The sequence below is a fragment of the Fundulus heteroclitus genome, chromosome 10 (assembly GCF_011125445.2).
Source record: "Fundulus heteroclitus isolate FHET01 chromosome 10, MU-UCD_Fhet_4.1, whole genome shotgun sequence".
Taxonomy (NCBI): domain Eukaryota; kingdom Metazoa; phylum Chordata; class Actinopteri; order Cyprinodontiformes; family Fundulidae; genus Fundulus; species Fundulus heteroclitus.
In genome coordinates, this window is record NC_046370.1 from 19911795 (window position 1) to 19935227 (window position 23433).

At 39.0% G+C, this 23433-nt stretch overlaps 2 protein-coding genes across 4 annotated transcripts in view; both read left to right on the plus strand.

Moving 5' to 3' along the window:
- LOC110366528 (gastrula zinc finger protein XlCGF57.1-like) overlaps nucleotides 1-23433 on the plus strand; it is a 103751-nt gene that overhangs the window by 5278 nt on the left and 75040 nt on the right. The window contains exons 1-4 of one of the 3 annotated variants that reach the window (XM_036142245.1): nucleotides 1821-2434; nucleotides 2518-2550; nucleotides 3034-3224; nucleotides 5783-7738. The exons of 1 other annotated variant lie outside the window; for it this stretch is intronic. In XM_036142245.1, the coding sequence (XP_035998138.1) occupies nucleotides 3110-3224; nucleotides 5783-7575 (1908 nt within the window). In that variant the 5' untranslated portion in view covers nucleotides 1821-2434; nucleotides 2518-2550; nucleotides 3034-3109 and the 3' untranslated portion in view covers nucleotides 7576-7738. Of the gene's footprint in view, nucleotides 1-1820; nucleotides 2435-2517; nucleotides 2551-3033; nucleotides 3225-5782; nucleotides 7739-23433 lie in introns of those variants that run through there. One more of the 3 variants, XM_036142252.1, reaches the window with a different exon arrangement.
- LOC118556030 (gastrula zinc finger protein XlCGF58.1-like) lies at nucleotides 12351-22670 on the plus strand. The gene is made up of 3 exons (XM_021308106.2): nucleotides 12351-12713; nucleotides 12824-13042; nucleotides 18898-22670. Exons 2-3 carry the CDS (start codon nucleotides 12928-12930, stop codon nucleotides 20898-20900), a joined length of 2118 nt encoding a protein of 705 aa, XP_021163781.2. The 5' UTR covers nucleotides 12351-12713; nucleotides 12824-12927; the 3' UTR covers nucleotides 20901-22670.

Genomic DNA, 23433 nt, shown 5'->3' on the forward strand with positions numbered 1-23433 from the left:
ACTCGATGTTGCTGGCAGGAACTGGTACATGCTGTCGTATATGCCGATCCAGAGCATCCCAAACATGCTCATGTCTGGTGAGTATGCCGGCCATGCAGGAACTGGGACATTTTTAGCTTCCAAGAACTGTGTACAGATCCTTGCAACATGGGGCCGTGCATTATACTCCTGCAACATGAGGTGATGTTCTTGGATGTATGGCACAACAATGGGCCTCAGGATCTCGTCACTGTGTCTCTGTGCATTCAAAATTCCATCAATAAAATGCACCTGCGTTCTTCGTCCATAACAGATGCCTGACCATGCCATAACCCCACCGCCACTATGGGCCAATCAATCCACAACATTGACATCAGAAAACCGCTCACCCACACAACGCCACACACGCTGTTTGCCATCTGCCCTGAACAGTGTAAACCGGGATTCATCTGTGAAGAGAACACCTCTCCAACGTGCCAGACGCCAGCGAATGTGAGCATTTGCCCACTCAAGTCAGTTATGACGAACTGGAGTCAGGTGGAGACCCCGATGAGGACGATGAGCATGCAGATGAGCTTCCCTGAGACGATTTCTGGCAGTTTGTGCAGAAATTCTTTGGTTATGTAAGCCGATTGTTTCAGCAGCTGTCCGAGTGGCTGGTCTCAGACGATCTTAGAGGTGAACATGCTGGATGTGGAGGTCCTGGGCTGGTGTGGTTACACGTGGTCTGCTGTATGCGAGGCTGGTTGGATGTACTGCCAAATTCTCTGAAATGACTTTGGAGACGGCTTATGGTAGAGAAATGAACATTCAATACACGAGCAACAGCTCTGGTTGACATTTTGCTGTCAGCATGCCAATTGCACGCTCTCTCAGATCTTGCGACATCTGTGGCATTGTGCTGTGTGATAAAACTGCACCTTTCAGAGTGGCCTATGATTGTGGGCAGTCTAAGGAACACCTGCGCACTAATCATGGTGTCAAATCAGCATCTTGATATGGCACACCTGTGAGGTGGTATGGATTATCTCAGCAAAGGAGAAGTTCTCACTATGACAGATTTAGACCTGTTTGTGAACAATATTTGAGGGAAATGGTGATATTGTGTATGTGGAAAAAGTATTAGATCTTGTTGAGTGTTCTTAAAACCAATAGAAAACATACATTTAAATCCAAACCATACTCATTCACAATTTAATTTACAGGAGACACATATATACCTACCGGCACGGCTTGCTCTGGGCAGATATTGTGTAAATATCCCAGAGCAGACCGGTGGTCATGTACTGACTGCTGACTGCTGTGGAATCAGTTGGCCAGAGATGGGCTCCCGTTCAGCTGTTAGTGGTTAATGCAAGGGATCATCTTTTAAAGTTTAAAGACAAAGGGCCATCTGGAGTATAGTTGGGTTCTGTTTTGTACAGCCATAGCCATATTGAGAGACTAAACTGTATTTAAATATGTACCTTAAACAGCGAATTTCTTGCCATATTTAGTGATTTTTCAGACCCAACTACAAAGTAAAAATATAGAAAATCCTCTCCAGTTTTTACAGCAAATGCGGGGTATAGAAAACCAAGTTCTGGATTCGATTATACACATGTTGATGTTTTATGAAATTATATCTTTTGTACATATAGGTTCTTTGAGAAAGGCACAAAATAGATTTTAGTCCAATATATTTAGACAGCTGGAGATAGGCACCAGCACCCCTCGCAATCCCACAATATAATGGATAAGCGTGTTGGAAGTTATAGTCGTCAGCCGTTTCCCTTCAGCGTCGTCTGGCTCCGAAGCCTTAGGGGGCGCTGTAGCAGGAAAAATAAATGTATAGTTGTATGTCTTGGTTTTAATCGTCTTTGTTCTTTGAAAGTCTTGTAAATAGTTCGGGTGTTTATAAGTACAGTAGAGGTCTGCTGTTTGCCGATTAAACTAATAATCTTTGTAAACTCTCTTGAAGACGTTTCTGCTCCAAAATTGATGTACTTCCGGTGTATCACTTCCGCTTCTCGCGTAGCTCCGCTAAACAAGATGAATGTAGCAAGACGCGTCTTACAAAATGTAACCTCTAAAAAAGTATTTTTTAGCATAATCGACAGTGTGTGTGAGGATGTCACTTTTGTAAGTCTGATTTGAACGTCTAATTATTTCTAGACCCTTTTGCTGCAAAAAAAAAAGTAATTAGCCTTCATTAAAACTGGATTATTAGCCTCCGTGGAGCTAAAGCTGCTAACAGTAGAGAATCAGTGTTTTTTTTTTTTTTTTTTTTTTTTTTTTTACGTCGAAGCTTTAAAAGTTCATGGTTTAGAGCTACGAGGCAATTCCAGACTCCGGGTTGATCAGACTGTGCGGGACAGACTCCATCCTCCGTGGACACCTCCTCCAACCTTGTTGTCCAGCTGAGGACCGAGAGACTGGGGACAGTTCCAGAGAGGACACAGAGCTGCTGACCAAGGTATCATCACTGCATCTGTTTACATTTTCTGTTAATACTCTTTATCTGAACAGATGTTGATTTGTGTATGATTCCACTTTCAGGATGCAGCAAAAAAGAAGATACAGGTTATATGACTGAAACCATAGCTCTCAACTCTCACGCATTGACCGTGTGACACACGCATTTCATCAATTGCACACCCTCACACGCATTACTTTGAAAATCTCAATCTTACAATGAAAATCTCACTCTTGAAACGCACGCGTACGGACGCTTCGCGTCATGGCGGAACCAATTTGCGGTACAATGGTTTCCGCACGTCCAGTAGTAGAGGTAACACAGCTGCAAGGACCGCCGCCGCGCAAACAAGTTTCCCTCATCCTAAGTGAAACACTTGTACGGTCCGTGTTGTGTGCGAATTAAATGGTAAGTCGTCATGTGTTATTACAAACTGTAACATGAAAGCAAAGTCCGTCTAAAATAGTGACCGTCTTGAATCGCTCCCCCCCCCCCCCCCCCCCCCCGTTGGACCGTCTTCAATCGACCAACAGCACCCACAGCCCCCCCCCCCCGACAACAATCTCAATGTCAACAGTCGTCAAAAGTTGAGAGGTATGCTGAAACCCTGATCTACTAGAATGTGTGAAGGTTGGAAACAATCTTGTAAAAAGCAGAATCCCAGGAATACAGAGGATGTCTGAGATAATGAAGGTTGAAGCAGAGGATCCTGGAGGACTCAGTTTGGTGTATCCCATACCTGCAGCATCCACATCAAAACTGGAGCAGAAACAAGAGAAAAAAGCTCCCAGTAAGTGACACACATTAGTTTGTGTATAATTGATAAAATAAACTCTGGCTGTTTATTATTAAAGATTTGCTGAAGTAGGAGAAATATGAAAGTTGAAATTGTGTACTTATCCCAGCAGTCATTGCAGCAGATCCAAAGTATGCTCTTGACAGGTCAGCCGTCCATCAACAGTCTGTATACATATTCCAAAAGCAGAAGTGACTTCTAACCAGTTCTGTTTCAAAGCAAATCATGAATCTTAAATCTGGGTATCCAGTTTAAAAGCAGAAATCTAGAACATTGAACAGGCTACAGAAAAATTAATAACAGTCAAGCATAAAAAAAACCTGATTGACAGTAGCTGAGACCAAGCACTGACATGTCAGACCAATGATCAGAGTTAAGTGAGTAAGAGATAGTTTTTTTCACGACCACATGTTCATTTTGGTTTTTACTGGCTCTAGCCTTTGTATTTTTCTTCCCTTAATGAACTCAGGTCTTCGTACTAGGTTCCAATGATCTGAAAGCAGATGTTAATGCCATGTAGATTGTTTTTCCTTAATATCTTTACATTAATCCAGAAAGCAGTCATTGCAGCACATATAGAGTACAGCTGGGACAGATCAGCCATCCATCACAGGACCTCTCACATAATCCAGCTGCAGAATTTATTTCTAACAGGTCCAAGTCCACAACAAAAATGAAGCTTCGTTCTCACTGTTCGGTTTAAAACAGGAGGCGAAATTGTGAAACAGACCAGAGAATTTTTTATTTTACTTGTTCTTAGTAAAATATTTTTAGTTGACAGTAAAGTCTGTGACATTTATAGTTTTTCTTAGCAATATCTTCTACTAAAACGTCTCAAAAAATGTGAATGTTGTGTAAAAGTGCAACATTTTTGCCATTCATTTCAGAAAGTGAAAAGGTTATTTTATACAGTTTAATTACAGAAATAATAAAATATTTCAAGCTTTTAATTTTGTCTAGAGATTGAAGCCAATGTTTCTTGAAGCCAATATTACTTTCTCTTTTTCTGTTTACATGATAAAAATGACACTGATAACAAATGTTATACAAGTGTCAATTTAAACAAAAAATAAACATCTAATTAAGCAGCATAGGACAAGATCCAGAGATTTTGCAGAAGTGTCTCCCCTCTGGATAGAAGTTGAAATTACACTAGTATTGTGCATGGGAGAAGATGAAAAGCTTTTCATGGAGTAGTGTGGAGTTCCAAGATGTATAGACCTGCTGGCGAGGCCTCATTAGAGCTTAGATTCACATGTAAATTCACCTGGAACTGATCGTCCCTACAATGGAGAGGAATGTTGTGGTCACATGAATGGAGTTATGAATTTGGGTGAAACTTGGCAGGAATCAAACCTATAGCTGTGTTGTATGTTTTTGATATTTTACTTTATACTTATCCACTATGTCATGTTTTCTGTTTGCACTGGTATTGATTTAGACTGTGGCAAATAAATTTAAAAAAATGCTACTTGGTCAAGTAAAATATTTATTTTTTAGCTTTCTTGTGTGGTGGTCAATTAACACTTTCTCTTTTTTATGTAAATAAAGCAAAATCTAAATATGATTCTCAATCAATACTGTAATTGAGTATTTATTGTAGCCTATTGTTTTATGTTTTAAAGGAAAAGTCCGGTCATATTCAGAATTCAAACTTCTGAAAGTACTTTAAATATAAAATTATTACATACTGTTCAATAAATGAATTTTTTTTTTTAATTAAGGGTAATTTTCATTTGAATGTGCTGTACTGGAGGCATCCATGTTCGTCAAAGAACAGTACTGCCACCTCCCAGTTTGTGACGTCATGGTGCGGCACGACACCGGCCGTGATATTTTGTTTACAAAACAGTTGGTCAGCCTATCAATCAATTGCAAATTCTACATTATGCAAAAGAAAAACCTACCGAAAATTCTCGCTCTCATGTCATCTTGAAAACATTCTTCTTCGAAATGTTGGCTACATATTACGTGTGATGGCAAATCCTCCGTCTTCAAGTTGGCAATCCAACAACAAACTCGTGGTGGATCATGACTCGGAAAGGTGAAATAACTAATGTTTTTTTCACTTTTACCGGATGTATTGCAACATCCAACTACCATGCACGTGGGCATTGTTGTTTTAATAATAGCTCTCGCGAATTTCAATGGTGAAGTCCTCTCGAAATCCAAAATAATTGCTGTTGATCACAGATTTGTATAATAGGTCCTATTGAATTTGCTTGTAATGCGCGGAGAATGGCCCTCGGCTTACACCACCGTGACGTCGCTTCCAGAAGACGTTAGGAGTGAGGTGTTACCATATTTGGTCATTAATGGCCACTCCCAGACTCAGTGATCGTGATGAAAATTAATATTTAAATTTTTTCTTACTGATTAACGCTACATTCATTAAATCACCGCAAACGTATTAGTTTTAGGTATAGATAATGATCCATTGATTCTTCTTTGCTGACCGGACTTTTCCTTTAAGTAAAGGGATGCAAACATATCTAAATTATTTAATCATTGAAATTGTTTTTATGCAGTTATTAATGTTTTAATGTCTCCAGTCCATCAGGTTTTGGTAATAAAAGAAGAGGTTCCCCATGAATGGAGACCCAGCTTGGACCGAGAGGACCCAGAACTCCCCCACATAAAGGTAGAAGAAGAGGCACAGTGGATTAGTAAAGAGGAAGAGCAGCTTATTGTGAAGATTGAGGATGAAGAGAATCCTCAACTATCAGAGCTTCATCACCTCAAAACTGAAGACAACAGAGAGACTGAAGCCCCAACCAGCAGCTCAACTGAACATATGAAAATTGGACCTGATGGTGAGGACTGTGGAGGACCAGAACCAGAAAGGAACATAGATCCAGTATGTTTATCTCATCAAACCGAGTTGATTGTTCAAAAAGGAGGTAAAACATCTCAACTGTGTTCCACAATTACATCCCAGATTGGGGTAAAATCTGAAGAGAAACCATTTGGTTGCACTGTTTGTGACAAAAGATTTAAACGCATTTATTCCCTTGAGTTACACATGATGGTTCACACTGGAAAGGTAAAACATAGCTGTGATCTTTGTGGTAAAGCATTTAGACAAAAGGGTTACCTTCAGACACATATGAGAGTCCACACTGGAGAGAAACCATTTGCCTGTGATGTTTGCTGTAAAAGGTTTCATGCAAAGACAAATCTTAAAATTCACATGAAACTCCATTCAGTTGAAAATCCTTTTTCCTGTGATATTTGTGGCACAGGATTTAAGACAAAGGAAAGGCTTAAGAAACACACGTGGAAGCACAATGGAGAGAAACCATTTGTTTGTGGTATTTGTAGTAAAAGGTTTTTACACAAAAAAAGTCTAAAAATTCATATGCAATTTCACACAGGAGAAAAACCATTTATTTGTTCTCTTTGTAGCAAAGGTTTTTCTCGACCGGAAATTCTAAAGAGTCACATGCATGTTCACGCAAGAGAAAAGCAATTTATTTGTAGTGTTTGCAGTAAAGGATATTCACGAAAAGTGGATCTAAAGAGTCATATGTGTGTTCACACTGGTGAGAAACCATTTATTTGTAGTGTTTGCAGTCAAGGATTTCCCCGAAAAAGGGATCTGAAGCGTCACATGCGCATTCACACAGGCGAGACATCGATTATTTGTAATGTTTGCAGTCAAGGATTTTCACGAAAAGGGGATCTAAAGTGTCACATGTACATTCACATGGGTGAGAAACCGTTTATTTGTAGTATTTGTAGTAATGAATTTTCACGAAAAGGGGATCTAAAGAGTCACATGAGTGTTCACAGAGGCAAGAAACTGTTTGTTTGTAGTGTTTGCAGTCAAGAATTTTCCCGAAAAGTGGATCTAAAGCGTCACATGCGTGTTCACAAAGGTGAGAGACCGTTTATTTGTAATGTTTGCAGTAAAGCATTTTCACGGCTGAAAATTCTAACCAGTCATATGCTTGTTCATACAAGATCAAAACTATTTATATGTAGTGTTTGCAGTAAAGAATTTTCTCGAAATTGGGATCTAAAAAGTCACATGTACATTCACACGGACAAGAAACCTTTTATTTGTACTGTTTGTAGTAAAGGATTCTCACGAAAATGGGATCTGAAGCGTCACATGCATGTTCACACAGGTGAGACACCATTTATTTGTAATATTTGCAGTAAAGGATTTTCAAGAAAACATGAGCTGAAAACTCAAGTGCACATTCACTCGGGTGAGAAACCATTTATTTGTAGTGTTTGCAGTAAAGGATTTTCACGAAAATGGGATCTGAAGCGTCACATGCGTGTTCACACAGGTGAGACGACGTTTATTTGTAATGTTTGCAGTAAAGGATTTCCATGAAAACCTTATCTGAAAACTCACATGCACATTCACGGTAAAAAAAAACTTCAATTTGTAGTGTTTGCAGTAAAGAATTTTCACTAAAGGGGATCTGTTGTGCCACATGCACATCCACACAGGTGAGAAAACGTTCATTTGTAGTTTTTGCAGTAAAGGATTTTCATTAAAAGAAAATCTTAAGCATTCCATGTATGTTTACACAGGCGAGACACCATATATTTGTAAAGATTTCACCATAGGATTTTCACTAAAACAAGCTGTAAACTTATATGTACATTCACATGGTTGAGAAACTGTTTATTTATAGTGTTTGAAGTCAAGGGTTTTTGTACGTTTTCACACAAGGGGGAAAACCATTTATCTGTTGTGTTTTTGGTGAAGGATTTTTCAAATCGGGAAGACTGAATAGACATATGGCTCTTCAATCCGCACAATTTAGCTGTAATGAGTGTGGAAAATGTTTTGTAAAGGCAATATAGTTGGAGTGACACATGAGACTTCACTCTGAGGGGAGGCCATTTGGTTTTGTTATTTGTTAAAACAGATTCAAACACAAGTGTAATGTTTAATGTCACATGAAAATTTATTCAGAAGAGAAACCATCTGTATGTGGTGTTTCCTGTTGTGCATTGTCACATCATGGAGTTCTGCATAAACATAAATGGTCATAAGGACTGCAGCTAATGATAATTATGACAGTACACTATTGTTGAGTGATATAACAAAAATGATTCATGTCAAGAATTCATCTTGATTTTTGTGTAGATTTCAGTCTGCATAACTTTGCAAGGTTGTCGAACACACCAGACATTTAAGAAATATGATGCCAGTCTTGAGACATAAAATAATTAACAGTCTGACTTCTACATTAGTTATTTGTATTATTATTATTGGTTGAAGCTATAGTAGCTATATTTTCCATCAATGCATCAAACTCTCAGCAACATGCTCATAATAGCTGTGTTTACATGGACAGAAGTAATCAGAATAAAGGGCCAATTGAAATAAAACCATGTAAATATTCAATATTGTGACCAGATTAAGCCCAATAGGAATGAAATTAGAATCTGAATGAGAGGGGTGGTTTATACTGAGTGATAGTCCGATCGACGTGCAACTAAACACTTGTCAGGATCAAGTTACTTCGAATGTGTCAAACTGACCTGGCCTAAACGTAATGGAAACCTTTAAGAAATGAAAGGAGACAGAGAAAAGTAAGAAAGAATGACACTTCATGGACTTGCTCAGATGATCACACTATAGATTACTCTGGAAAATAGTTGAATCATGTATTCTATACAGTACTTTCTTAGAGCAGTGCTTCTCAAATAGCGTAGCACGTCCCCTAGGGTTCTGATTTAAAATACAGGCCATCTAAATAATTCTAAATGTGACAACAGCACCCCCTGCTGTTTGGTCTGTACCTGTGGTCAGTATGATGAATACTATTGATAAACTCCTGAAAAAGGACAAAACTTAATGTAATTGAGGTATTATTGGCTTAAAATTATGTTTAGCATATGAAGTTCATAGTAAGTTAAATTTTGACTGCAGGTACAAGTCGGGCTAAAAAGCGATTTATATTGTTGTTAATATTATATAGTTTAAAAAGTGTGCCAATGTTGAAACATTCTAGTTGTTAGTAACCATTGTTATGCTATTAATGTAAAAAGGGATTATGGGTCTACTTCAGAACGGCAGCTTTAAATGCATTAAAACAGGAAACAATGAATTACATTTTTGACCCATTTTGTTGGGATGGCGGGTCCTATATCAAAAGGGGTCGCCACAGAAAACATTTGAGAATCACTGACTTGGCTCAGTTTATACGTACAAAATACCTCGTTTTCATATTTATTCTACCTTTTTCTTATGGTCCTAGTGGAAGATGTCAGAGCCCTCCGGTTAATCTTGACTCCCAGGCAAAGTTTGTTAGGGCCACAGTAACAAATCTTAGTTTTAAGACAGACAATGATTTTAAACTTGACAGTCAAATAAAGACCACATTGAAGTCTAGTTTTTATCGTTTAAGAAAAATAAATGCACAACAAAAGCTATCCTTTCAAAGAAAGTTGGAAACAGTAATCCACAATTTTATTTTATCGGCGTTGGATTACTGTAATTCCCTTGATGTCAGAAACAGCCAGTCATCACTTGTTCGTCTGCAGCTGGTGCAAAATGCTGCAGCACGTATTTTAACAGGAATAGATAAAAAGGAGCATATGACTCCGGTCCTGGCTTCTCTTCATTGGCTCCCAGTGTATTTTAGAGTTAATTTTAAAATATTTTTGTCCGTTTTTAAAGTCCTACATAATTTGGCCCCGCCCTACTTGGTTGAGCTTTTCCACCGCTACATCCCCAATCGGTCTTTTAGGTCTGCTGACCAGTTACTCCTTGTGGTTCCCAGCTCAAAGCTGAACCTTAGAGTAGACATGGGCCTTCTCCATCGGGGCCCCAAAGCTATGGGACGGTCTACCCATGCACATACGACAGGCCACCCTCATTATACATTTAAAAAATGTGTTTAAATACTTTTACTTACTGGCCTTCAAACCAACTGAGATTTGATTTTAGTTAATTTTTACTGCTATGATTTTTATCTGTATTTGCTTTTTTATTGTGTTTTGTAGCATGTGTTTTAATTTATTATTGTGTGATTGGTTATTCCATTTTATCCCTTGGTATCATTTTATTGTTTTTAATGTTCAGCACTTTGTGTCAGTTGTAGTTGGTGGTAAAGTACTTTATAAATAAAGTTGATGTTGATGATGATGACCTAGTGTCTTCTCCATTAGGACCCATTAACATGCATTCTTCTGTCTCCTTAGTCACATAGTGCTCCACTAGAGATACTGGTGCAACCTGGTATAACAGGATTAAGACAATTTTTTGAGGTTTTCAGGAGTTTCCAGATAACATGGTGACAAAAAGCTGCTGATAATCGGTAATCTAACGGCCTGTTCAATAAAAACAAACATAAACCAGGTGAAAGAAAATAATGTAACAAATGCAACCTATTTAGCTGTTTAAGTAGGGTGAACCCACACTCATGTCATGTCAGAGTTACCACCTAAAGGCTGAGAAATTAGCGAAGGGCCTAATGAGTATTTCACCAAAAAGTAGTTTAAATTGAACGGTGAAACAATCACAGAGGCAATGAATATCCACAAGAGTTTGCTGATGAATCTTCGGGAAAAAGGAATAAGATAAAAAGACAATTTGTCCAGAATAAAGAGGATATTTGTGTATAAAAGACAAAAGCATTAGTTTCTTTAAACTAAATGCAACTTTTATGTTAATGAGCAGCATTACATCGCCTGGCAAATCTTAAATGGATAAAGTATATCTGCTATTGTAGAGGGTTAATGATGAATAATAGCCTAAAGATTTGGTTTTACACATACATTTTTGTTCTGTTGAGTTTTAGCTGTTTCTGCTGTAAAAAGTACTGCATAGTGCCCTTATATCGATTAGTAAGCGCTGAAATATTTAACTAACTAATAAAGGCAAGTTATTCAAGCACTAAGATCACTATCACTAGTATAAGATCATAGAAACTAAATTGTTAAACGGCCTTAATGTAACTACTGTGTTAATAACTAGCAAACACATAAAAAATAAACTATACCAAAACTAGATTTTTATCTTACCTGGTAGACTGCAGTTTATCACTGCTTACCTGAAGTTCAGATTTTCCCACACAACACTTTTGTTCCATCCTTTGTTTTGATTGCAGGTACGAGTCGGGCTAAAAGCCATTTCTATTTTTGTAAATATTATATTGTTAAAACGTGTGGCAATCTTGAAACATTCTAGTTATTAGTAATTATTGTTATATGTTTTATATATATATATATATATATATATATATATATATATATATATATATATATATATATATATATATATATGTATATATATATATATATATATGTATATATATATATATATATATGTATATATATGTATATATGTATATATATGTGTATATATATATATGTATATATATGTGTATATATATATGTATATATATGTGTATATATATATGTATGTATATATACATATATATATATGTATATATGTATGTATATATACATATATATATATGTGTGTATGTGTGTGTGTGTGTGTGTTACAAATTTTAAAAGGGATTCTGGATAATCTTCAGAGCAACAGCTTTCAGGCATTGAAACAGAAAACAATAAAAGTTAAATTTTTGACCCATTTAAGATTATAAGTATTAACAGTGTCCTCCAGGCACCATGACATTAGCAGGCTTTATTCAGACATTGCATGGTGTTGAATGTGTCTTAAAGAATGAAATCTAGTTCATTGAGCCTTGATATCTGCATTATGAATAAAAAAATCTATTTGAGATTTTGTGAATCCAGATTGTCAGCTGTAATTGTACTGTAGGCTACTATAAATATGCTCGGACACAGTTCTCTTTAAATTTATAGTTCAGCTGCTTAGGTCTCAGGTGTGAATGATTATTTTTATTTTTTAAATAAGTCTCTTTGTCTACATTGTGTTTTGTTATTGAACATCTCCTGCTATAGTGATTTTACAGCTAAAGCTCCCTGCTGAGGCTAGTGTAAATACCACAGGCAAAGTTATGGGGAATCAAATAACGAAAATAAAAACAAATGTGTTTTTCCAAATATATGTTTTACTTTCTAAACAAGTATGTCATTTATTGTCATTTCACATGTACTTCCGGTGTGTCACTTCCGCTTCTTGCGGAGCTCCTCTCTAAGCGAGGTGTATATAGCCAGACGCCTCCTGCAAAACGTTAAATTATCGACAGTCTGCGCGAGAATGTCACTTTTATAGGTCTGGTTTGATCCCCTGATTATTTCTAGACCCTTTTTGATGCAAATAATGTAATCCGCCTTCATTACTAATCTGGACTATTAGCGTCCGTGGAGCTAAAGCTGCTAACAGCAGAGAATCAATGTTTTTTTTTTTATGATAACGCTTTAAAAGTCCATGAGCTACGAGTCAGTCCAGACTGCGAGTTGATCAGACTGTGCGGGACAGACTCCATCCTCTGTGGACACCTCCTCTAACCGTGTTGTCCAGCTGAGGACCGAGAGACTGGGGACACTTTCAGAGAGGACACAGAGCTGCTGACCAAGGTATCAGACTCTCTGCTCTGCAGCATCACTGCAGCTCTGCTGCTGTTTACATTTCCTATTAGCTCTCCTTATATGATTAGATGTTGATTTATTTCTGATTCCCGATTCAGGCAGAAGAAAAACAGAAGGTACAGGTTATATGACCTGATTTACTAGAACAGGAGAGGGTTGCAAACAAAGATCGTGAAAAAGGAGAATCCCAGGTGTACAGAGGATGTCTGAGATGATGAAGGTTGAAGCAGAGGACCCTGGAGGACTCAGTTTGGTGCCTCCCATACATACAGCATCCTCATCAGAACTGGAGCAGAAACAAGACGACAAAGATCTGGGTAAGTGACACACATTTGTTTGTTAAACTCTGGCTGTTGGTTAGTAAAGATCTACTGTAGCTGGGAAATATCAAAGTAATAAAAATATGTGTAAATATCCCAGCAATCATTGCAGCAGAGCCAAAGTACGCTGAGATCAGCAGTCCAGCAAAAGTCTGCATACATAATCTAACAGCAGAAATAGTTTCTAACTAGTCCAGTTTTAAAATAGTCATGAGGCTTCAGTCTGATTATTCGGTTTAAAAGCAGGAAGCTAAAACATTAAACAGACCATAGAGAAACACATAACTGCCAAGCATAGAAAACCTAATTGACAGTAGCTGAAACCGAGCACCAAGATGTCAGACCAGTGATCAGAGGCCAGTGACTAGAACAGCAGCTTAAGGGAAAGTTTCTTCACCACAACGTGTTCATTTTAGTATTTACTGACTCTAGCCTTGTTAGCTTTTTCCTCCCTTAATGAGCTCAGGTCTTCATGCTGGGTTCCAACGATCTAAAAACATCTTAATTTGTTTACATTAATCCAGAAAGCAGTCACTGCAGCAGAGGTAGAGTGAAGCCTGGAAAGGTCAACAATCCATCACAGCACCTTTCACATAATGTAACAACAGAAATTTATAACAGGTCCAAGTCCAAAACAAAAATGAAGCTTTGTTCTCATTGCTCGGTTTAAAACTGGAGGCAAGAATGTGAAACGGACCAGAGAAAAAAATAATAACAGATGTGCACAAAACATATTTTATTTGATTTTAGTTTTTCTCAGTAAAATATGTTTAGTTGTCAGTAAAGTCTGTAACATTTATAGTTTTTCTTTGCAATATCTACTACTAGAACATCTAAAAAAAATTGAATGTTTCCTAAAAGTGCAATAATTTTGCCATTCATTTTAAAAAATTAAAGTTATTTTACAAAGTTTCTTACAAAGAAACACAAATAATAAATTATTTCAAGCTTTTATTCCTTGTAATTTTGACGAGAGATCGACCCATACAGGTATTTTTTAAGGCCAATACAGATTATTTTGACATCATGCAAACCGTATACAATATGTGGTAACAAATTATTTTGGGCTGATTTTTGAAGCTGATATTACTTTTTCTTCTTCTATTTACATGATAAAAATGACACAATGATAACAAAGGTTACACAAGTATCAATTTAAGCAAAAAAGAAGCATTTAATTAAGGAGCATAGCACAAGTTCCAGAGTTTTTGCAGAAGTGTCCCCCCCTCTGGCTAGAAGTTGAATTGACACCGGTGTTGTGCATGAGAGAAGATGAAAAGCATCTGCCGCTGCAACTGCACAGCTCTTTTGTTTAGAGGTGTAATGTCTTCTCAGGTGAGAAAGCTATAAATATTGAAGTTAGCCCGTGTTCTCTTAACCTTGCATAGAAGCTGAATTCTCACGGTATTTGTGCGTTCACAAACACATGAGAATCCATCTTGTTCCGCTCCCGCCATTTGTGTCCGAACGGTTTGGGCTAATCACGTTGCAGTATTTTTGTTTAAGGAGGGACATACCGCTGCGATCAAAGCAAGAGTGGGTGAGCCCACAGCTGAACCAACATAAACATAGCAGCTGCCATCACATCTGTTAAGAATCCACATTTTCTTCTTTGATAGTAGAACAGCAAGAAGTGCCTCAAGTAGCGTACCTTCTCGTGCTTCCTCATAGCAGCTGCTGCTTATGTTTTAATTTGATACCGTGATTGGCTAACACCAACCTTCGGAAGGCGGGAACTAGGTTTTGCTTCACCCAATCAGCTTGGAGAGTTCTGCTCCTTTCTCCAAATGGATTCAATCCCTGTTGGGATGGCGAGGGGTGCACGTAATATATCTGAAATATGAGCGGTCGGCAAATACATTACGCGTTCTTCCATGTGTCAGAGACACTCCTCTGGTATGCCAGACGAGTACCAGAGGAGTACACATGCACTGTTCTTCTCTTCTAGGTGTGATCCTTCGGTGCCTGTAGTATCAGCATCTTTCTGCATGGGTGTCTCTGATTATGGAGCGGTCCGGTCAGCCTCTGCATCACAGTGGCGGTCATCTGCCAAACACAAGACCGCACAAAACCACAATCAGTTTAGCAAGCAGCATAAAACATATCAAGGCTACTTAAAACTATGTTAGCACCAAGCTAATAGAGCACCACCTGCATCATTACTCATACTAATTCAAATATTCATATCACACATTCCTTCTAGTTTTTACAAACAGCCTGTGCTAGTACCTGGGATACCATTTGTAAGGTTACACAGTCAAGATATAACAGCAATAGTTTGGGTTCTATAAGAGGAAAAAATGGGTTTTAATTTTTAAAGTCACCATGTTATACTTTTGTAAATGTCACCGTTCCAAACTAAATATTTAATTACACAGCTCACTGTTTAGATTGTAAACTATGTATTAAGATGCAAACCAAGCATTTAGTTTTCAAATGAAATATTGAACTCCAAATTAAATGTTTAGTTTACAAACTAGACGTTTACTTTGGAGCTAAATATTAAGCGTGTTATTTAAATATTATACTTGGAACTGTGACTTATTTATAGATTTATGAATAACAAAAATATGAATAATGAACCCTGCCTTTTATGTCATATGACAGGCTAAACATTTTGCTGTAAATCTTTCATTGTATAACTTTACGAACCCAAACCCCAAAAACCTGCCAGCAGGGATGAAAAATATTCAGATAATAATTGACAGACAGAACAAAGCTAAAAGACGGCTGTCTTAATTCGAAAGCATATGTTTTATTGTGAGCGACACAAACGTAAACACTGTAAACATTTCTTAGCTTACCTGTGTTTGCTGTCCTCTTGAAGTCTCCACGGAGATTTTAATGGAACATCGTAGCCCAGGACACTTTTCTGGCATCGTATGGTCTTCTATTGGTCTTTTGTCCACGAAATTAAAAGAACAAACATACCATTGTTTCGGTGGTTTCTTCAAATTCACAACTTTTAACCACAGGCAGAGGGATATCTTGTTCTTCGGCTGGGGGTGAAGAAAGTAGGGCGTCTGGTATCCACAGCTCTTGTACGCGGTCGATGATTAAAACACTTCTGCTCCACACAAACCTTTCTTTTACACCTGTTATCATGACAGCGTTATCATGACAGCGTTCCAATCCTTGGCTGCAGAAGCTGGCTCTTGGGACGTGGAATGTCACCTCTCTGGTGGGGAAGGAGCCTGAGCCTGAGCTAGTGCGCGAGGTTGAGAGGTTTCCGACTAGAGATAGTCAGGCTCACCTCGACGCACCGCTCTGGCCCTGGAACCAGTTTCCATTCTTCCACTCTGGAGTTGCCCCCAGTGAGAGGCGCCGAGCTGGGGTGGGCATACTTGTTGCCCCCCATCTCGGTGCCTGTACGTCTGGGTTTACCCCGGTTAACGAGAGGGTAGCCTCCCTCCACATTCGTGTGGGGGGACGGGTTCTGACTGTTGTTTGCGCTTATGCGCCAAACAGCAGTTCAGATTACCCACCCTTTTTGGAGTCCTTGGAAGGGGTACTGGAGAGTGCCCCTCCTGGGGACTCCCTCGTTTTTCCGGGGGATACTTCAACGCTCACGTGGGCAATGACAGTGGGACCTGGAGGGGCGTGGTTGGGAGGAATGGCCCACCTGATCTGAACTCGAGTGGTGTTTTGTTGTTGGACTTCTGTGCTCGTCATGGATTGTCCATCACCAACACCATGTTCAAGCATAAGGGTGTCCATATGTGTTCTTGGCACCTTGACACCCTAGGTCGTAGTTCAATGATCGACTTTGTTGTCGTTTCAACGGCCGTATGTCTTGGACACTCGGGTGAAGAGAGGTGCGGAGCTCTCCACCGACCACTACCTGGTGGTGAGTTGGCTCTGATGGCGGGGGAGGAAGCCGGTCCGACCGGGCAGGCCCAAACGTACTTTGAGGGTTTGCTGGGAACGTCTGGCGGAGTCCCCTGTGAGGCGGAGCTTTAACTCCCACCTCCGGGAGAACTTTAAACACGTCCCGAGGGAGGCGGGGGACATTGAGTCTGAATGGACCATGTTCCGCGCCTCTATTGTTGAGGCGGCTAGTCAGAGCTGTGGCCGCAAGGTTGTCGGTGCATGTCGCGGCGGCAACCCTCGAACCCGCTGGTGGACACCAGTGGTGAGGGAAGCTGTCAAGCTGAAGAAGGAGTCCTACCGGGCTTTTTTGGCCTGTGGGACTCAGGAAGCAGCTGATGTGTACCGGCAGTCGAAGCGGCAGGCGGCTCGGCTGGTCGCCGAGGCAAAAACTCGGGCGTGGGAAGAGTTCGGAGAGGCCATGGAGAAAGACTTCCGTACGGCTTCGAAGCGATTCTGGTCCACTATACGGCGTCTCAGGAGGGGGAAGCAGTGCAGTACCAACACTGTTTACAGTGGGGGTGGTGTACTGCTGACCTCGACTCGGGACGTTGTGTTTCGGTGGGCGGAATACTTTGAAGACCTCCTTAATCCCACCAACACGTCTTCCATTGAGGAAGCAGAGCCTGAGGACTCTGGGTCGGGTTCTCCCATCTCTGGTGCTGAGGTTGCCGAGGTTGTTAAAAAGCTCCTCGGTGGCAAGGCCCCGGGGGTGGATGAGATTCGCCCTGAGTACCTTAAGGCTCTGGATGTTGTGGGGCTGTGTTGGTTAACGCGGCTCTGCAGCATTGTGTGGACATCGGGGGCAGTTCCCCTGGATTGGCAGACTGGGGTGGTGGTCCCCCTATTTAAAAAGGGGGACCAGAGGGTGTGTTCTAACTACAGAGGAATCACACTCTTAAGCCTCCCTGGGCACAAGTGTGCAGGGTATAAGTGTGTAATTCCGCATGCTGAAGGCTGGGTGTGAAGTTGCTCTCTGGGCAGATGTTTCTGGTTCGAGTGGACGAAGAGAGGCAGAGACTACATTCTGCTTTGCCTTTAATCCACTAGCAATAGTCTTATAGGGTGAAGCCTATAGGAAATACAACAAATTTTTTAATGTATGTATAACCCCAGATTCAATCAGTTTTTTTTTCTTTTTTTAAAGAGGCAAGAGGAAGAATGAGGGATCTGGGCTCCCTAAAAATGGCTCGTAAAAATATGCACCTCAATCAAATGTGACTAAATTGAGTATGCTCATCTGAATTTAAGTGCAGGGCAAAGCAGCAACCCACTGCACCGCTGGTTCAGTGTTGTTAATATTGAAAAAAAAAACTCACATAAAACACAACTACTGACTCTCCTTTTGATTTTAATTGGAACATTCTGCTATGGGCAGGAGGACAATAAACATAGTGGTACACATTTTGAAAGGTTGTCTCTCTCTGATAAGAGCCCCTAGCTCTGAGGGGAGGAAGAGGAGCAAAGCAAGAGCATAGAGGCTCCAAAACACAGTAGGATAGTTTAGAAACAATGTGGAATGAATAACAAAGACATTTCTAAACAGATTAAGCAGTGTTTTAGACTGCATCTTGCTAGCAGATCTATTTTCTGATCCAACCTGCAGCCGTGACTGGTTCTGAATGAGGGCTTTGTAGCTGGCAGCCGCTCTCCCCCTTACTGGTACTGCGTACAGCCCGTTTCTTTTACCAGTACGCAGTACTGGACTGTACTGGCTCACTTTCACCCCTGTATTTATCCACATTGTAATGTAATGTTTTTTGTTTTTTTTTGTTTATACTGGTATTGATCTAGTCTGTGACAAGGAACATTTTTAGCCACTTAACAAAGTGTAATGCTTATTTTTAGCTTTTTATATAATGATTGATTAACACTTTCTATTTTTTATTAAATAAAGCAAAAGCAAAAATTTTACATTTTTGTATCTAAATTATTTTATCATTAAAATAGTTTGCTAGCAGTCATTAATGTATCAATGTATTCAGTCCATCAGGTTTTGGTTATAAAAGAAGAGGTTTCCCATGACTGGAGACCCAGTTTGGACCAGAAGGACCCAGAACCTCTCCACATAAAGGTGGAAGAAGAGGAACAGCGGATCAGTCTGGAGGAAGAACAGCTTACTGTGAAGACAGAGGGTGAGGAGAAACCTCAGTTATCAGAGCTTCATCACCTCAAAACTGAAGACAACAGAGAGACTGAAGCTCCAACCAGCAGCTCACCTGAACATATGAAAACTGAACCTGATGGAGAGGACTGTGGAGGACCAGAACCTGACAGGAACCAAAATCCAATATGTTTTTCTCATCAAACTGAGATGATTGTTCCAAAAAGAGGTAAAACATCTAAACTATGTTCCAAGGTTACATCTCAAATTGGAGTAAAATCTGAAGAGAAACCATTTGGTTGCACTGTTTGTGACAAAAGATTTAAACGGAAGTATTCTGTCAAATCACACATGATGGTTCACACTGGAAAGGTGAAATATAGCTGTGATCTTTGTGGTAAAGGATTTAGAGTAAAGAGTTACCTTCAGACACATATGAGAGTCCACACTGGAGAGAAACCATTTGCCTGTGATGTTTGCTGTAAAAGGTTTCATGCAAAGACAAATCTTAAAGTTCACATGAAACTCCATTCAGTAGAGAACCATTTTTCCTGTGATATTTGTGGCACAGGATTTAAGACAAAGAAAATGCATAAGAAGCACATGTGGTGGCACAGCGGAGAGAAACCATTTGTTTGTGGTATTTGTAGTAAAAGGTTTTTACATAGAGAGAGTCTAAAAAGTCATATGCATTTTCACACAGGAGAAAAACCCTTCATTTGTTCCCTTTGTAGTAAAGGGTTTTCACGACCGGAAATTCTAAACAGTCACATGCTTGTTCATACAAGAGCGAAACTATTTATTTGTAGTGTTTGTGGTAAAGGATTTTCACGAAAAGGGGATCTAAAGAGTCACATGCATATTCACACGGGTGAGAAACCGTTTGTTTGTAGTGTTTGCAGTAAAGGTTTTTCACGAAAAGGGGATCTAAAGCGTCACATGCGTGTTCACACAGGTGAGACACCATTCATTTGTAATGTTTGCAGTAAAGAATTTACACAAAAACAGAGCCTGAAAACTCACATGCACATTCACACGGGTGAGAAACCATTTATTTGTAGTGTTTGCAGTCAAGGGTTTTTACGAAAAGGTCAACTAAAGAGTCACATGCGCATTCACGCTGACAACAAAACGTTCTTTTGTAGTGTTTGTAGTCAAGAATTTTCACTAAAAGAAAGCCTGCAGCGTCACATGCATGTTCACACAGGCGAGACACCGTTTATTTGTAATGTTTGCAATAAAGGATTTTCTCAAAAACAGAGACTAAAAACTCACATGCTCATTCACACAGGTGAGAAACCATTTATTTGTAGTGTTTGTGATAAAGGGTTTTCACTAAAAGAAAATCTAAAGCGTCATATGCGTGTTCACACAGGCGAGACCCCGTTTATTTGTAATGTTTGCAATAAAGGATTTTCACAAAAACATAAGCTGAAAACTCACATGCACATTCACACAGGTGAGAAACCATTTATTTGTAGTGTTTGTAGTAAAGGGTTTTCACAAAAACAGAGACTGAAATATCACATGTACGTTCACACGGGCGAAAAACCATTTATTTGTAGTGTTTGTAGTAAAGGATTTTCACAAAAACAAAGACTGAAATATCACATGCATGTACACACGGGCGAGAGACCGTTTATTTGTAGTGTTTGCAGTCAAGGATTTTCACGACAAGGTCATCTAAAGAGTCACATGCATGTTCACTCAGGCGAGAGACCGTTTGTTTGTAATGTTTGTAGTAAAGGATTTTCACGTAAACAGAGTCTACAGTGTCACATGCGTTTTCACACAGGGGAAAAACCATTTATCTGTCGTGATTGTGGTGAAGGATTTTTCAACTCTGCAAGACTGAAAAGACACATGGCTGTTCACACCACATAATATAGCTGTAGTGAGTGTGGAATTAGTTTTGTAAAGGCAATATTGTTGGAACAACACATGACACTTCACTCTGAGAAGAGGCCATTTGGTTGTGATTTCTGTCAAACCAGATTTGAACATAAGTGTGATCTTGAACGTCACATTAAAATTCATTCAGGAGAGAAACCATCTGTATATGGTGTTTCCTGTGAAGCATTGTCACATCATGGAGCTCTGCAGAAACATATAAATGGTCATGAGAACTGCAACTAATGATAATTATGACACTAGATAGCATTGAGCAATAAGACAAAAAAGGTTCATGTCAGTTTGTTGGACTTTAATATTTTGATTTTATCTTGATTTGCTTAATCAGTTTGCACAACTTTGCCAGGTTGTCAAACACACCAGACATTTAAGAAATATGATGCCAGTCTTGAGACATAAAACAATTAACAACATTAAAGTTATTGGTATTATTATTGGTAGAAGCTGTAGTGGTTATATTTTCCATCAATGCATCAAACTCTCAGCAACATGCTCATAATGTATTTTTTTGTGAAACCATATCTGTCAGGAATAAACTCCAGCCAAAAATCAGTTATTTTTATGGTTGTTGGAGAAATGTTGGCAGTACTCCACCCCAAGGTGACCTTTTTCTTCATTTTGACCTTGTAGATAATTGTTTTGTGCTGAAAGAGCATTCTTTTCAAAATATCTCAAATAAGAATCTTGAGATGAAATTTCCTTTTTGTATGTATTGAGACAATAGAAATTAAATGAATTGAAATGTTCAGAAAGGTTGGACACATACAAAGTAATATAAATATTTAGTTATACTGTATTTTTTGGACTATAAGTCACACTTCTTCTCATAGTTTGGCCGATCCTGCGACTTACAGTCAGGTGTAACTTGTATATCAATTCTAAATGGTAAATCATACTGACCAACATGAACCAAGTAGTAAACATGACTGTCAATAGCCACAAGAGGGCGCTCTAGGCTTGTGAAAACTATATGCTGCTCCTGTACCACTTAGAAATTAATTTAAACAACCAAATCACTGCTATGTTGTTGTAGTTAGCTGTAAAGTGAATATATTTTTGTATTTTACTTTATGATTATATACTTTTTGTGTATGTTTGCCTGTTCGTTTTTGTATGTGTGTATGATTTTATTTTCTGTATTATGTGGGGGTTTGTATATCAAAGTGAACAGCATTGTATAAAACCTGAATGCTGTAAAGAATGTGCTATTGAAAATTAATAAAGTAAAAAAAAATGAAATATTAACTAATAGACAACAAAGACAGAGTACGTTTGTATGTTCTTTCGCTGTTTCAGTACGCATTCACGCACCAGAGTGTTGCATGGTGCAGCTCGCAAGAAGAGCCTAGACCAAGATAGAACCCTATTAATGGGCTGTCCGTGAAGCTAATAACCATTAGCTCTAGCTTAAAGGTCCGTTGTCCAGGCGTTTTACAACTTCGCTGATACATGTAAGCTTTATGTTGCTCTCAAATATCTGTCATGCTGTTATCTTAGCACATAGTTTGAGGTCATCTGGGGAAAATGTATGAAAAGTAGCTTGAATCTACAAGTACAAATGTCTAGGTTCATGGTGATCATCTATGCTACAGAGCTGAATTGATAGCTGCTAATGTAACAACCATGTAGCGATTCTGTCTATATGGCCATCGTTGTAGTGCTTTTAGGCATATTTGTGATGGTGAAAATAAAAAGTTGTTTTATTTGTATGATAAATAATTTTAATAAATAAACTTGACTGAACATCTACCACGGGTTTGTTTTCCTTTTTTGTAACCTTGTCAATTCAGGTTTCTCTGAAAGCAACCCAAGCATCCATTACACCAGTTCGATGCTGTAGATCATAAGAGACCATAGATAAGGCTACCTATGTGTCCTTGCCCTTCCCCTGTTAATCTTCTCATTCCAAACCATGCGCGCATTAACACGTTTTAGAGACGATGGGATGAATTTATGTTTATATCTCTTATATTTGCATAAGGGGGTCCTGTACCTTCTTCAAGAGTTCAGTAGCACAAATTCAGAGTGGAGCACATGAGAGGAGTCGGATAAAATCCTGTCTGCCTGTCTGAGGATGGACAGCTCAAAAAGTTCCTGTGGAGACAGAGGAGGAGCCATTCCCATTATTTTACTTGCTATCTTTACTAAGTTTAAGATCTGGGTCTTTGTTTTTACTGTCAAATTACCAAACCAGCTGGTCATGCCGTAACTTAGTAGAGACTCTATGGTAGCTCCTCCACTGGTTCAGTGTCTTTTTCAAAGAACATAGAGTACAATTGCAGACACTTGCTAAAGTGATCTTTTACGTGAATCATAGTGACAATAGTTTTTTATTACTTACAAGGCAGTTCTTGAAAAGCTTCTGACCATTGTCTTGAAGATACAAGGGAAGACCAGAAGAAGTATGATGTCAAAATCACAAGATTTATGACCCATGACATTTGACCAGGTGACGTAAGACCTTTATTTAGGACTTGCGACCTATGACCTAAGATTTATGATTACC